Below are 16503 nucleotides of genomic sequence, written 5' to 3'. Positions count from 1 at the left end.
AAACCTCAGAACCTCTCTTTCTCATCCTCCCCCCGAGTAGAATGTGATCTCTATTTTCCCTAAATCCCAGTAGCATTTTGTCTGTTAAGTCCTTGACACATTTTCTTATGTATACACTGACTTGTTACTGCTCCATAAATACATTTAGGGCAAGGATAGGCTTTTTGGGAAAGTGGCTAAGATGATGGACTGTGGAGTCAGACTGCCAGGAGTTGAATCCTATTTCTTCTACACAATAGCTATATGACCTTGGTCAAGTCACTTTACCTCTCTGGGACTGAATTTTTATAAGATTTTTAGGAAGAGGAGATGAGTTATATATATAAATGTCACCTCTCATAATCTTTCTGTTCTCCCCAGCATCAAAAACAGTATAATATATGTTTGTGGGTAACAGAATTTGAAGTCTTATTTTAATGCAAGCATGAGCAAATATGTGATATATGTGTTGATGTTTTTCCTGGCTTATGCTATTTTGTCATGTCTTCTGGAGTCCACTTCCAATTGATTGGACTTACCATCTGAGAAAACATCTATTTGCCATTCATGTTTCTTAAAAAATTTATTTCTTGTTTAATTTACATCCAAGTTAGTTAGCATATGGTGCAACAGTGATTTCAGGAATAGATTCCTTAATGCCTCTTACCCATTTAGCCCATCCCCCTCCCCCAACCCCTCTGACAATCCTCTGTTTGTTCTCTATATTTAAGAGGATTTTATGTTTTGTCCCCCTCCCTCCCTGTTTTTATATTATTTTTGCTTCCCTTCCCTTATGTTCATTTGTTTTGTATCTTAAAGTCCTCATATGAGTGAAGTCATATGAATTTTGTCTTTCTCTAATTTCGCTTAGCATAATACTCTCCAGTTCCATCCACATATTTGCAAATGGCAAGATTTCATTCTTTTTGTTTGCCCAGTAATACTCCATTGTATGTATATACACCATCTCTTCTTTATCCATTCATCCATCAATGGACGTTTGGGCTCTTTGCATACATTTGCTATTGTTGATAGTGCTGCTGTAAACATTGGGGTGCATGTGCCCCTTTGAAACAGTATACCTGTACCCCTTGGATAAATACCTAGTAGTGCATTTGCTGGGTTGTAGGGTAGTTCTATTTTTAATTTTTTGAGGAACCTCCATACTGTTTTCCAGAGTGGCTGCACCAGCTTGCATTCCCACCAACAATGCAAAAGAGATCCTTTTTCTCCGCATCCTCGCCAACATCTGTTGTTGCCTGAGTTGTTAATGTTAGCCATTCTGACAGGTGTCAGGTGGTATCTCATTGTGATTTGTTTTTCCCTGATGATGAACGATGTTGAGCATTTTTTCATGTGTCGGTTGGCCATCTGGGTGTCTTTGGAGAAGTGTCTACTCATGTCTTTTGCCCATTTCTTCACTGGATTATTTGTTTTTTGGGTGTTGAGTTTGATCAGTTCTTTATAGATTTTGGATACTATCCCTTTATCTGATATGTCATTTGCAAATATCTTCTCCCATTCCGTCAGTTGCCTTTTAGTTTTGCTGATTGTTTCCTTTGCTGTGCAGAAGATTTTTATTTTGATGAGGTCCCAGTAGTTCATTTTTGCTTTTGCTTCCCTTGCCTCCAGAGACGTGTTGAATAAGAAGTTGCTGCAGGCAGGGTCAAAGAGGTTCTTTCCTGCTTTCTGCCATTCATGGTTTATGAACTGACATTAAGTATCTCTTAAGAACATAATAATCTAAATGATGATAGTGTATCCTAAGTGAATTAAATTTTTTTTTTAAATTTCTAGTTCTCCCTCCTCAACCAGAAAACATTAAGATTTCTAACATCACAGACTCCTCAGCCATGATCTCTTGGACAATCTTGGATGGCTATTCTATTTCTTCTATTATCATCCGTTACAAGGTTCAGGACAAGAATGAAGACCAGCACATCGATGTGAAGATCAAGAATGCCACCATTACCCAGTATCACCTCAAGGGCCTAGAGCCTGAAACAGCTTACCAGGTGGACATTTTTGCAGAGAACAACATAGGGTCAAGCAACCCAACCTTTTCTCACGAACTGATGACCCTTTCTAAATCTCAAGGTTGGTAGAGTGGACAGGTATTTACATAGGATTATTTCTGGAGATGATTGGGAAAACCCCATTATCTTAAGATATTTACCTGATATGTACGTCATGTGACATAATTCATTTGTCCAAATAGGCTTCACCATCTCTAGATAGGTTCTTAAAATGAAAATGCCCCTGGGAAGGAATCCTTGTTGATCTATTTTCTTTTGTTAAGCCTTAGACTAAATTATCACATCACACTCCCTATCCAGCAGTGGAAGCTCTGAAGAATATGAATTTGATTCCATGGAAAAAGAATGTGGAACCTGCTTAGTGGAGGCAGGCCTACGCTGGTGCTTCAGTGGGAGGCTCCAAGAACCAACACCATTCTTTCTCAAATGAACTCCTCTTTTAGCTTGGATGACACTATACTATTCTGAGGTGTTTTTTTTTTTTTCTTTCACTGTTTGGATCCAAGTTATAATGTCTCCACATCCACCACTAACCCCCACTCTAGTGAGAGTAAGCTCTTCGAGACAGATGGAGGTCCCTCAGAGTGCCAAGCACAGGATGCCCAGGGTTTGTGATTGATAACACCTGTTGAACATAGTTAAGTGAACAAAAGGGACTCAGGATGGGGATTGGGGGCTGCAGCTCCTGGAGCATCCTCCCTTTGAATTCTGTCTGCAACCGTACCTCCCAGCCCTCTGCCCTGTACCACAAGTGTGAGGGAACATAGAGTGATATTAGATGGAAATTTTGGAAGATTTATATAACCTGGACTAAGGTTTTTTTTTGTTTTTTTACAGAAAATCTTATAGTAGTAAAAACTTCTTGGTTTCGAGGGCTACCTAGGGCTTAAGAAATAAAATGAAACATGGATATTTTCAGTGCTGATTCTTTGGAATATTTTTGAAATGTTAAAGGAATTATGAGTCTACCAATTATAGAGAATTGGAGTTTTCAGATGACACTCTTAATAAATGCATTACTTTTATAATTTTTTGTGTTTTGGTAAAATGTGTACAGGTCCTAAATCCAAGCTCTACAAAAATACAAGCAAAAAAATAATAAAAAAAAAAAGACATAACAAAACAACAAAATTCTCACTATTCTATTCCAGACTTGTTTTTATGCACCCATGAGTAGAGAGAGAAGGAAGGAAAGAGATAATCACAAATGAATACTTGTAAGAAGATGGGGTGATGCTCTACATACTGTTTTTCGTAAAAATATATTGCATTTAATTTTATTTGAGTTTAAGGGAAAGAGATGGAAAGATTAGACCATAATCTTTAAGTTCATTTTGACCTGAGCCCTGAATTTAATGGTTTTTCTCTTCTGTCTCTCCCTCCTTCCCCTCCTCCTTTCCTTCATTCTCCCATTGGTATTCTCAGATTTTCTCTATCAGTTTTTTATATAAGAAAAAAAAAAAGCAAAATACCTTACAGACTCTAAACTCAGCATCTTAGAACAAGAGAGATTTTCTAGGTGGGAAAATTATTCAGGGGAACTTTAGCTACTTTCCCAAAGTCCTACATCTAGTTAGTCATTCTCACTATTGCTTGACAATGTGCAGTTGCTTGGGCCTTTACTTGGAAGTAAAAGTTGGATAAATGATGAGATTAATAATTAATAATTATATAATAATCAGCACTTTGTGTTTTTTGGTGTTTTTGTTGTTTGTTTTGTTGTTGCTTTTGTTTTTTTTTTTTTTTTAGGTCTTATAAAACGTCAGACTGTGAGTCATTCCTCTCCATTGAGTTTCAGAACATATGAATGAGTAGCCCAAGGTCCCATAGCAATTAGGTGGCAGAGTCAGGGCTACCATGACATTTCTGTTTCCCTGTGATGTCTACCATAGATGGTCTTGCCCTGTCTCTCCAAAACTAACCCTACTGCTTCTCCTGTGTTCTGCGCAGCACCAGCGGACCTTGGAGGCGGGAAAATGCTGCTTATAGCCATCCTTGGCTCGGCAGGAATGACCTGCCTGACGGTGCTGTTGGCCTTCCTGATCATGTTGCAATTGAAGAGGGCAAATGTCCAAAGGAGAATGGCCCAAGCTTTCCAAAACGTGGTAGTGTCTCATCTTCCTACTAACTAATAAGTACAAGTCTGCATGAATGCAGAACCTTCACTTGAAAGATGTGGACCAGGAAATTTACTTCTAAAGCCAGTATTTTCCTTAGCCAGGCCTCATCTTCTCTTTGACTTCCGTTATGAAGTGGAAGATAAACAGCAGGACTATATAATTTGTTATCCAACCTGGAATAATTATAAGAGTGAAAAGGTTGCTCTTAGTAATTATTCAGGAATCCAGGGCTAAAACAGGCCCTAACAAAGTGACCTGTATGGTCATCCTAATGATAAGTCACCAGGGAGACTAATCTTGCAGTATGAAGAACTGAACACTGTTGGTAAGGAAGGACATGAATGTAACTAGAACTTAATGTCATGGGTAATGATGTATTGTGCTAGACATTTCCTATTTCCAGTTCCCATTTTCGACTTTTAGTATCTCCCACAATCTTATTATCCCATATACATTGTGTCTGTAATATATGTTAATTGTATGTACATGTGTGTATCTCCATCCCTTTGTATCCTTCAGTCTGCAGTCATAGTTCATAATACCTGGCACTGCATCATTCTTTCGCCTAGACATTTTGATCAGTAACCAGAGTTTACAAAATCATACTTGACCAATATGTACCCTGTTTGATTCCTTTGGTTTTACTAGAGCCTGAATGTCTTTCTAGTGTGTGGTTTTAAGCTCTGTAAAATGAACTTGCACCCAGCTTTATCAATGCCATGTATAAAACATTGAGTACAGCTACACATTCTAGATAAGGTATACCTTCATGTCCACAGATCCCTGAGCTTCCCCTCTATGGAGGACAAGGGGAGCTTTGTTATCTGACTCCATGCGAGAGGTGGCTCAACTCAAGCTGCTCCTGGAGAGAAAGGGCCAGCAAGGGGGCCGGGAGCACTGGAGCTCCTATGATAATGGTGCCTTGTCATTATACATGCCAGCCTCTCAAAGTCAGGAGAAAAGGTGATGCTGTGTTGGGCTTTGCTGTAAGCCTCTGTCATCCTGGGGTCTGAATCTGCTCCAGAGTGGGCTCAAGAAGTTCTCAGGTTTAGGATAAGCCAGAGTGAGTGAGTTAGAGTCCAGAATAGACCAAGACTATGTAAGAAAAGCTCTCATGGAGGCATGGCCTCTTACTGTCCCAGATAGGATCTCTGTGTTCTTTTCCAAACCAGAACTAAGTACCTGCTTATTTCAAAGCTCAGTAGAAACTCATTGTGACTAACTCAGGGATGTGCCATCCTGTGGCATCCCTGCTCTAATTCTCCCCTGCCTTGCTGTCTGCAGACATTGCTAATTGATTGCAGAATACCTTCCCCCAATGCCTGGAAGTGTCCCATGAAGCTGTAGACAGTCTGTTAGATGAAACCTATTTCCATCTCCATCCCAGAATTAGTTTCTTGTTTCACTTGGTATGGATACAAACCAGGAGTATTTATGCATGTCAGAATTATGAAAAATCCTGACATAAAACCTTTAAAAAATTATTTCTCCAGAGGGAAGAGCCAGTTGTGCAGTTCAACTCAGGAACTTTGGCCCTGAACAGGAAGGCCAAAAACAACCCAGATCCTACAATTTATCCAGTGCTTGACTGGAATGACATCAAATTTCAAGATGTGATCGGGGAGGGTAACTTTGGCCAGGTTCTTAAGGCGCGCATCAAGAAGGACGGCTTACGGATGGATGCTGCCATCAAGAGAATGAAAGGTCAGTGCTTGGCCACATCAAGTCAGCATTTCACTCAGGCGGGGAGACAACTTGACTTCCTGTTGAATCTTTCCTCTATTCTCTTACATTATTTAAACAGAAAATTGGCATGGTTTCAGATATAGCTGTTCAGTGCAACTGCAGGTGATATTTCCTTTGAGGTCAGCTGGTGACAGGGTCAGGACATAAACATGAAGGCATGAGCTGTTTAAATGCCACTGTCTTGTTGTGATGTGTGAATACAGATTCCCTGTCACACACTGCAAATTGTGGGGGAGGACTATTGTTTCTCTTACTGCAGTGGTTCTCAAAATTGAGCATGCATCACAATCGTCTGAAAGCCTTGTTAGAAGCAGACTGTTGGGGTCCACCTTGGTTTCTGACTCAGTAAGTCTGGAGCAGGGCCAGAGGATTTGTATTTCTAATTAGATCACAGGTGATGCTGATGCTGAGGGTTTGGAGGCCACATTTTGCAAACCACTGTCTTCATGGATTATCTGCATCAAAATTCCTGGAGACGTTAGCAATGTATCTACTTGGCTTCTCCCACTGTTGGATCTACAGTATTTGAGTTTCTGGGGGACATGTGAGAATCTGTGTTCTCAACAAGCATGCTCCTTGCTTCTTCTGTACCCTCAAGTTTGAAAACCATTGATCTAAGGTCACAAGAATGAGGTATTTTCCAGTTGTCTTCATCTCAAGACTGCTTGGTGCCTACCCATCTAACAAGATGGCTAATACACATCTTCTGAGAAAGCTGAATGTCTAGCTCACTGTCTGTACTAGCTGTATTCTCTTCTGTGTGAAGTGGCAGGTAATGCACATGGCTTGATTGAGAAGCTGCATTGTGGCTTCTAGAGCATCTGGGCTTGGAAAGCTGTGTGTCAGAACAGGGAATGTAATTAACTACTTCTGTGGGTCACCTTCACCGTGTGGGCTCTCTAAGGCTGCTGCTGGGTTTTCCTTTCTGACAGCAGTATTGAGCGCAAGGGGGGAATTAACTTGTTCTTTGCAGCAGGTTGATAGAAAACAAATAAAATAAAACAAATAAAATACTGTCAATGCCTAGAGATAGTAGTATGTTTCAAATACACACGTACACATGTACACACACAATCTTGCTTAGCATCCAGAAATGTCTTTTCTGTTTTGATACTTTAGTTACAGGGAGTTTTGGGGAATAGTAAGGATAGTGTGAGAAAAAAGGATATAGAATTTCGTAAAATCAGAGCTTTTAAAGTCTGATCTGAGCCTGATGGTCCCATGCCCATGTGAAGAGGTAAAATAGCTTAATGGGGCACCAGGGCAGAAAATGTCTGCAGGGAGAATGATGCATCCAAAGGAAGACAGATACTGAAGTAGGGGACAAGGTCATTATAAAGAACTTCATTTTAAATATGCTTCCAAGGCATTAAACCTCGGGCTTCTTATGGTATGAACAGGGTATCTGATTTGGGATTGCCTACTAGCTAGTTTTGTGTGTACCCTTAGCCCATATGAAACATTCCTGTAATTTCCAAGCATGTTCAGGTAGGCACAGGGACACCAGCACCAACTGGCCCCCCCTTCCTCCCTTTCCTACCCAACATTATTTTTCAAAAAACCATAATAGCGCTCTGTCACCAATCAAGGCTGATCAGTTTGTGCATCAGCCAGAGAGAGCTTTCCCTTCAGCCTGGTTGGTACCTGGTGGTTCTTCCTCTGATCCAAGTGGTAACCGAGAGACAGGATGAAAAGAATAGAAACAGATGTAGTTCAGTTTCCTGACCATCAAGCAACTTCCATAGAAATGCCGTTGGATTTGAGGTGGTTTTTTTTTTTTGTTTGTTTTGTTTTGTTTTTTTAGCAGGACTGATTTGTGGGAAAGCAGGTTAAAAGTATTATGATAAAGGAAGGTGTGTACATTCCTGGTGTTGTTGTACTGAAACTTTGGTTCTGCTCCTCAGCATATGCGTTGCTGGACAGCAGCTTCAGCTAGAATAGCTGGAGTCTAAATAGAGGCTGCTCCATCTCTACCAAATCATCTCACTGGGCATTTGAGAGCTTAAACAAGAAAACTTGAGAACAGTGGTTCTCAACCAGGGGTGGTTTGCCCCTTGGGGGACGTTCAGCAATGTCTGGATACACTTTTGGTTGGGCCGCTGGTATCTGGGGGGGGGGGGGGGTTAGAGGCCAGAGATGCTGCTGAACATCCTACTATGCAGAGGACAGCCCCCCAACAACAGAGGTTTCCGCCCAAAGTATCAATGGTACCAAGTACTCTTCCTAGAGTAATGTCTGATTTCTATACAGTTTTCCAGACCTGATGGTGACTAAGTGCCTCTGAAGGTCCTGGGGAGTGGGAGGGGATAGTTGTTTCTAAAGAGGTCTAACAGCCAGGGATCACAACTCTTGACTTAATTCCCAGAATATGCCTCCAAAGATGACCACAGGGACTTCGCTGGGGAACTGGAGGTTCTCTGTAAACTTGGCCACCACCCAAACATCATCAATCTCTTGGGAGCGTGTGAACATCGTGGTAAGATGCTCTTTTCCTGTCTTTCCTGCCAGAATTTTTGTTTAAAACAGGCACATTCCATATTGAAATTAGTAAATATAACAATCTTAAGAATGCTACCCATTTTTTTTTTTTAAAGTTGCAGTTTCATTCTGAATGTCTGGTCCTATTTATAGATTGTAATGAGACTTGGGATCTTTTTTGGAGGTAGGTCCCAGGCTGGATCTTTTGCCTTTTGGTGTGGTTCACCCATTAGTGTTCAAAGGTACCCGTGGTTGCTGCACACTGCCATCCTTGCTGATTCAGGGATTCCCTCAGCTACTATTGCTAGGGTTTGGGGGAGCCTTCAGCATCAGGAAGAGTGAAGTGCATTGGCTCTTCTGAGTTGCCTATCTTATTTCCTCCAAACCCAAGACACTGATACTCTGAATGTTAAATCCATGAATGCCAACAACCTATTGTAATAGAAAAGCATTGGTAATGGCTAGGATGAAATAATAGTAATAAACTTATATCTGATAGAACTTCATTTTTTTTCCCCAAACAATTATGGGTACAATTATGGTGGAGCTCTACAACTATCCTATGTTGTACATACTCTTAAAGGTCAACTTATATTATTTAGATATAATTGAGCACTTCTATGGGTTTACTTCAACATCCTACCTGGGTTTATAATTCTGAATCTATGCTTAAATTTATGCTTAATTATTATTAATTCCTCATGGAAAAGTTTGATCCCACAAAAAAGCTCCACACAGTAATTATTTCCAAACTTGACAACCTCTTGTTGACTCTGAGGCACAAACACCAACAATAGAAGAGAGACTACTTCCTTTTCCTCAATTTATTAAACTAAAAATACTGGGGCTTCAAACAATATATCATTCTGTGATCCAATAGGGTGTAATTCTGAAAGCTAGATCATGTCCCTTAGGTTCAATAATGAAGTAATGACATTTATTTTCCAGCTATTTCCTGAAAACAGTGGTCAGCATGGGACAGCAGTAAATGAAAGTTTAAAAAAAGTAACCACCGCCAACAGAAAAATGTGTATCTTTTAAATTTTTGCTCTGTCATCACCTTAGCACATAACTGGTTGGCTCTTAAAATTTATAGTTCAGTGAGGAAGTGAGAAAGCATTGAGGCATATCTTGCCTTACAGTGCTACATGCTACAGTACTAGGCTTTTTTTTTTTTTTACACCAGAATTTCAATTTCTTAGAATTTCTCTGAAGTTAAAATTCATTCGACATTTTAAATGTAAAAAATGGTATACCAAAAATTTTACCCTTAAAAGACAGTAAAACCACTCTACTTTTCATTGACTCAAAAGATCAATGTTTTTGTGAAAGAAGATTAATTTTATCAAAAAAAAAAAAAGGAAAACAATTTGGGAATAGGCGAAGACAATGGACAATAATTTCTTCTAGTACCTATTGTTTTATTTGTCTAAGTTTGAGTTTTCTGATTTCTCTAAGCAAAATGCAGTCTCTGACCTCAGACTCTGCGAACCTAACGAGCAAGACAGTGATGTAGCGGGAGTTTTAGGGGAGCAGTAGAAGGAGGAGGCAGAGAGTTGCCTGGTACGGGTCCTTCTGCCATGGACACTTACTCTTTTTTTTCTTTTTTTTAAAATAACCTCAAGAAAAGTTAGAGACAGACTGAAATAACATGCCTGGCTCACGTTAGTTCTCCATCAATACTGAATAAAAAAATAACAGGTGATGCAGACTAGCTGTCCTAGATCTTCTGGAGGCAAATCTTACTGAGTAGGTGCGGGCCTTCAGGAAGCCTCCATGTTAGTCCACGTGTGGTAGGCGGGAGGGGGTGGGAAAGAGGGGACCCTGAGTTCGAGCATGGTGCCCTGTAAGCATGGCAGGAACGTGAAACTTCTCTCGGTCCTGTTGTCAGTGTTCTCAAGGTTGGTACCGCTAGATGTATTGCTTTTTTTTTTTCCTTGTTAATGTTTATTTATTTATTTTGAGAGAGAGCACAAGCAGAGGAGGAACAGAGAGAAGGAGAGAGAATCCCAAGCAGGCTCTGTGCTCATTGCGCAGAGCCTGACACAGGGCTCGAACTCATGAACCGTGAGAGCATGACCTGAGCCCAAATCAAGAATTGGACACTTAACTGACTGAGCCACCCGGGTGCCCCAACGTGTTGCTTTTAGATACTAAATTTTACAAGCCATTCCCGAGACCCTAGCACACCTTTGAAATCTCAGAGCTGTTGAGGGCCACTGAGAAGGTGGTGTCTCTCCCTTTCCCCACAGGCTACCTGTACCTGGCCATCGAATACGCTCCCCACGGAAACCTCCTGGACTTCCTGCGCAAGAGCCGAGTGCTGGAGACCGATCCCGCCTTTGCCATTGCCAACAGCACCGCCTCCACGCTGTCCTCCCAGCAGCTTCTCCATTTTGCAGCAGATGTGGCCCGTGGCATGGACTACTTGAGCCAGAAACAGGTGTGTGGTGAGGACCTTGCTTTGGACATCTTTCCTTTGAAATTCTCTCTGGACTCAGAGTTGAGCTAAATTTATACATTTTTCTAGTCAACTTCCCCCCTTTAATTCCTCTTATGATTGTCCTAATTTTAATCTCTTTGTTACTATTCTGTTTATATAAAAGTTAATGCCAGACACTGACAAGAACTGTATTTAGTGAATCTCAGCATGTGTATTTGATGACGAGGCTGAACTGATCTTAGCTTCATTTGGATCCAAATGATGCATGATAGCAGAGGACTTGGACTGCAGCAGGAAGATTTAATGACCTGGGTTTTTTTTTTTTTTTTCTTTTCTTTCTTTTTTTCTTCTTTTTTTTTTCCCCTGAAATGCTTCTCCCAAAACATGATGGGTCATTTGGCCAAATCCACTGAGGATATTAGAGAGGAACTTTAAGAGAATTGGATTCCTCTCTTCTCTATTTCCCAAAGGTCTGACCGCAGTGGCCTTGTGCCAGCAGAATGAAGTGAAAAAAGCAAACGATGTTTTTTTTTTCTTTAAATTTCAGTTTATCCACAGGGATCTGGCTGCCAGGAACATTTTAGTTGGTGAAAACTATGTAGCCAAAATAGCAGATTTTGGATTGTCCCGAGGTCAAGAAGTATATGTGAAGAAGACAATGGTAAGTTCGGAACACAGACACTGAGGACATCCTCCCCAGGACAACCTCCTTCTCCCGATGGCCCTTCTCTTGGATGCCATTGTTCTTTGGTGACTCAGGCATCTGGCTGGGTACCCCAGTAGGTAGTTCCCTGGCCAGGCAAACATCCTTTCTGAGGTTTGATTGCTAAAATGACTGAAGGCTCTGTATTTGCCACTGAAGAAGCCACTGTCACATGTGGCCAAGTGATTGAACATGCAAGCCTCATGGTACAGGGGTCAGTCTACATCCAGGCAGGACCCCTAAGTGTCTCACTCAGAAACCTCTGAGGAGCTCCCTCAAACCCCTTTCATATACAGCAAGCATAGGAGGGACAAAAAAGACATCTAACATACTTTCCAAATCTAAAGGAAAGAAATTAATAAGGTTCCTACCTCACAAAGAGGCTCTATAGAGAAATCCCTAACTTCTAAGGCCACAGAAGATTTCCCTCTTTGCCAAAAGTTCTCCACTCCCTCTTCAAGCCCACGTCGAATCCACATTCTGCTGATGACACCTCCTCTCCCAAACAGTAACATTTAATCTTCAAGTAAAGATCCCAGGAGAACCTCACCATGGAAGGAGAGAAGCTGGACTCAGCGTTCGTTGCCTATCATAGCTCCCTGGAAATGCCCCTTCCTTCCGGGGATGTGACAACAACATGGCGCCACCCTCTGCTTTCCCAGGGTGGGCTGGTACGTTCAGGGCCTTGGAGCTAACAAATCCTGCATCATCACATGTGTTTGGTGGCTCTACCCCAGTGGTATGGCTCCCCCTTTCCCAGGTCTGGTGGACATTACTCTGGCTAAGATTTCCTGGGAATCCTGCGGTTTTCACAAGGCCCCTTTGCTTTTGTGGGTAACAATTGCCTCGGCAAGTCTCAGGCTTCTGTAGTTACCCTCTTTTTTAGGTTCTTAAAAAAAAGTGCTTATTTTACTGACTGACAAGATAACAGAAACAATATTCAAGAATGTTTTGAAAAGGAAATGACCCACAGTTCACTACCTTAACACATTTTATTTTTCATTTTTTACTTCTTGCCTTGCACAAACATACATATTTTTATATAGCTACTATCACAGTGAACATAACTATTTTGGATCTTTCCAGTTCCCTTTCTGATAAGGGTTTGAGGTGGGGCCTCTTTGGCTCTTAGAGACCTCACACACATCCAGTGGGGTCTTGGATGCTTATCAACATCAACACCTTCCAGAAGCCTTGGGCGTCTCCCTGAGGGTTGACTCCCAGGCACACAATACTTTTTTTCTCTAAGCTTTTCTGAATTTGCCTCACTTGAAGCAGATGTTTCTCAGCAGAGGGGCGGGGCTTGTCTTAAAGAAGCAGGACCCACCACTCACCCATTTACTCCTTCTCCCCCTAGGCCACCTGAAGCTTGCTATCTCCCTCACAGAGAACCTTTCCTTGCTTCTCTTTGGTGTTTGGGGGCTGTGGTGCCCGGAGTGAGGGGGTGGAGGCACTGACATAATTTAGCCCCACAACCTACATATTTTATTTGGATGCTGTCCTCAGATGCCCGGGGAGAATGATGGTTTGCTTGGCATTTCATAAAGAGCAGTGATTTCTGCAGTCTTGGAGAGCTCAAGAGGAATGCTTAGGGGGGCAGAGCACTTAGATGGGTCAGAACGTAACTGTGTCTGCTGGAAGTGGCTGGGAGAAGTGTCCTGCAGCAGCATGGGGTCTGGGAGGAAAGACATTAGCCCTCAGGCACCGGAAAGGAGAGGGAATGGAGGGAAGCCAGCTCCCTGCAAGAGGGGTGCAGTGTGGCAAATTACCACCAGAGGGCAGAGTGGCTACTGTCTCTGGACTATTGTTTAAATCTGAGATTTTGCACTCCAGCTGCCCCTCTGAATCATCTGGGGAGCTTTCAAAAAATACTGATGCTGAGTCCTACTGCTTAAATACTATATATATACTTATATACTCTGATTCTGTTGTCCTGGGGTGGAGCTCCTACATCAGTTTGTGGTTGGTTGGTTGTTTTTTTTGTTTAAGTCCCCCAGGCAATGCTAATATTGGAAGTGTTGCAAGCTAACATACTAAGTGATTTGGGGCTTTATTACCATTGATAGATGCATCCCCTCTCATCAATGTCTTTATGACTATAGTGTTTCATGTCTGTGCTAGGTTTGGGGGTGACATAAATTGGGACAGCCTCCACCTTTAAGTAGCTCAGATGCATAATAAATAACAGTCATTAATAATGAAAAACAGTTGATAAGTGCTGACGGCAAAGAAAGCACAGAGGAGAAATGCACATGGGGACACAGAGGAAGCACACGGAACTGAGCCTGTGGGCAATCAAGAAGGGCTCCGTGGAGGAGGCTAACTCTTGTGTTTTACAAATGTTAAATAGATATGGGAGATATGAGAATGAATTGGAGGGTGCAGTACATGTAAAAGCCTAGAGACAAAGGAAGGTAGGAAACATTTGGGGGACAAGTAATTCAATATGGCTGGAGCATAATGCAAAAAAGAGGGAGAGTTAAAATTCAAGGTGGGAGGAGGAATCAAGGATAAGGTTTGTTTTTTTTTTTAAGTTTATTTTTTTTTTTTAATTTTTTTTTTAACGTTTTTATTTATTTTTGGGACAGAGAGAGACAGAGCATGAACGGGGGAGGGGCAGAGAGAGAGGGAGACACAGAATCGGAAACAGGCTCCAGGCTCCGAGCCATCAGCCCAGAGCCTGACGCGGGGCTCGAACTCACGGACCGCGAGATCGTGACCTGGCTGAAGTCGGACGCTTAACCGACTGCGCCATCCAGGCGCCCCTTTTAAGTTTATTTTTGAGAGAGAATGGGGCAGGGGTGGAGGGGAAAAGAGAGAGAAAGGAAGAGGATCTGAAGCAGGCTCTACACTGAGATCAGCGAGCCCTGTGTGGAGCCAGAACCCACAAGATCATGACCTGAGCTGAAGTCAGACTCTTAACCAATTGAGCCAACCACACGCCCCACAGGGATATAGTTTTATTGAAGATTTTTGAATTCCAGCTAAAAATTTTGGACTCAGCTAAGGAATTAAGATCTTGGGACAATAAGGACATTGAAGAACTTTTTAAAAAAGGAACCACGTGTTTGGATTTGCCATTTTGAGCCATTAATCTGGCTGTGGTGCAGAGAACTGATCCTTAGGGACTGAACCTCTAAAGCAAGAAGATCAATTAAGAGGTTGTCATCAGGTAACAGATGATGGTGGCCTGAACCCAGGTGGGAGAGCAGGAGTGACAGATGGAAATGGACAGACCCAAAAGAAATCAAACAAAAATAATAAAGTGCACATGGAAATTAGTAATTTGGAGGCATGAGGTCAGAAGCTAGCAGGTACATAAAAGCAAAGACAAGACAGAAAATGTCGATGACTCTTTCCATTCCTGTGGAGGGGCGGAAAAGGCTAGAATAACAGGTATGCCCGGAGGTGAGGTGGGCATGGAGTGAATATTGGGGAGCACAAGAGGTAGGTTTGCAAAGGGGTAGTTTTATAACTGAATCTTAAAGTACCAATCGGGACTTAGGGTCAGAACGGGCTTCAGAATATCTCCACTTCACAAAGACCTAGGAGACAGTGGCACCTTCAGGACTAGAGTTGGGGCCCAGGGCATGGCTGATCTCAAGATGATCTCAAGATGGGTCTGGGAGAATGCCTTCTCCTATTTCAGGGGAACTGAGAAGACCCCCAAATACTCTTGATGTTGTCTTACTTCCTGGCTTGCCGCAGCTGAAACGCTGCTGTTAGAGCTTGACAAATCTCTGGGGGAGAAGGCCCTCTCAGTAGGGCTTATATGATTCCTGGAGTGGGTTGATGGGAAGGGAGCCCAAAATCACAGCGAAACTAGGAATAAAACTTAGAAGCCAAACTTCCCAATGTCCAGTCATTTTCCCCAGGCTGGACTTAAAGAAATGGGGACAACTTTGGGGCACCTGGGTGGCTCAGTCAGTTGAGCATCTGACTTCAGCTCAGGTCATGATCTTGTGGTCTGTAGGTTTGAGCCCTGCATCCAGCTCTGTGCTGACAGCTTGGAGCCTAGAGCCTGCTTTGGATTCAGTCTCTCCCTCTCTCTGCCTCTCCCCCACCCACAGTCTGTTTCTGTCTCTCAAAAATGAATCAACGCAAAAAAAAAAAAAAAAGGGACAACCTGGGTGGAGTCAGCACTTGGCCCCCAAAGGGCAAGTGATTGCGTGTCATCCCATCTTCAAACCCAGTGTAAACTGCATTGATGGGAGGTTATATCCTCCTCCCCCACTAATGTGTATGCACAAAGTTCCCTTTGGTCGGAAAGGCTCTTCTCTCCCCGACCCACCTGAGGACACCTACACATACAGAACTGAGCTCACGTATCCCCTTGTCTGAAAGTCCTCCCTGTCTCTTCCAGGCGTGGTTGGCCACCTCATATCACCTGAGCCTTTCCCACACTACACTTTGATTCTCCGTTTCCCTGCTGCCTCTCTCCCTTTTCAAAGCTCTGAGTGCCTCTGAGAGCCACAAAGTGAATCAATGAAATGCCTACCAAAAAGGCACATGCCCATCCACACACATATACCCACACATGTTATTTTTCTTTATACAAAACAGTGGTAGTGACTCCTTGAGGTCAGCAGGGTTTATACTCCTTGCACATCTTTGGATTTGAGAACGCTCTTGTACATGGGACATACACAAACAGCAGCTCCTGACTGTGCTGTATCTTACGTGTGGGGAATCCCAAACACACTTCCTTGTGGGCTTGAGCGAACCACAGCTCCGGGCAAGCTGTGTGCCTGGGGAAGGGTCCCTGTTGTGCCTAAGTGGCATCTCACTTTGTTCTCTCCAGGGAAGGCTCCCGGTGCGCTGGATGGCAATCGAGTCGCTAAATTACAGTGTGTATACAACCAACAGTGATGTGTGAGTAAGCCTTTTATTGTTGAGGGATTTTTTTTTTTCTCCCAGAAAAATAAGCATCCGACAGAGTCTTAAAGCAAAGTAGGACTGTTATGTCCATCTGTGGAACAAAAATAGTCAGTAAGCCCG

General features: G+C 42.5%; 1 protein-coding gene across 3 annotated transcripts in view; it reads left to right on the top strand.

Moving 5' to 3' along the window:
* The window catches only part of TEK (TEK receptor tyrosine kinase), a 109266-nt gene that overhangs the window by 87670 nt on the left and 5093 nt on the right, over positions 1–16503 (top strand). For 2 of the 3 annotated variants that reach the window (XM_047830123.1, XM_047830120.1), the window contains 7 exons: positions 1777–2076; positions 3966–4120; positions 5629–5839; positions 8247–8357; positions 10612–10802; positions 11350–11463; positions 16307–16377. In XM_047830123.1, the coding sequence (XP_047686079.1) occupies positions 1777–2076; positions 3966–4120; positions 5629–5839; positions 8247–8357; positions 10612–10802; positions 11350–11463; positions 16307–16377 (1153 nt within the window). The remainder of the gene's footprint in view (positions 1–1776; positions 2077–3965; positions 4121–5628; positions 5840–8246; positions 8358–10611; positions 10803–11349; positions 11464–16306; positions 16378–16503) is intronic. The other variant, XM_047830122.1, reaches the window with a different exon arrangement.

The sequence above is a fragment of the Prionailurus viverrinus genome, chromosome D4, assembly GCF_022837055.1.
Source record: "Prionailurus viverrinus isolate Anna chromosome D4, UM_Priviv_1.0, whole genome shotgun sequence".
Taxonomy (NCBI): Eukaryota; Metazoa; Chordata; class Mammalia; order Carnivora; family Felidae; genus Prionailurus; species Prionailurus viverrinus.
Note: the sequence above shows the minus strand (reverse complement) of the source record. Positions and strands in the feature narration are given on the sequence as shown.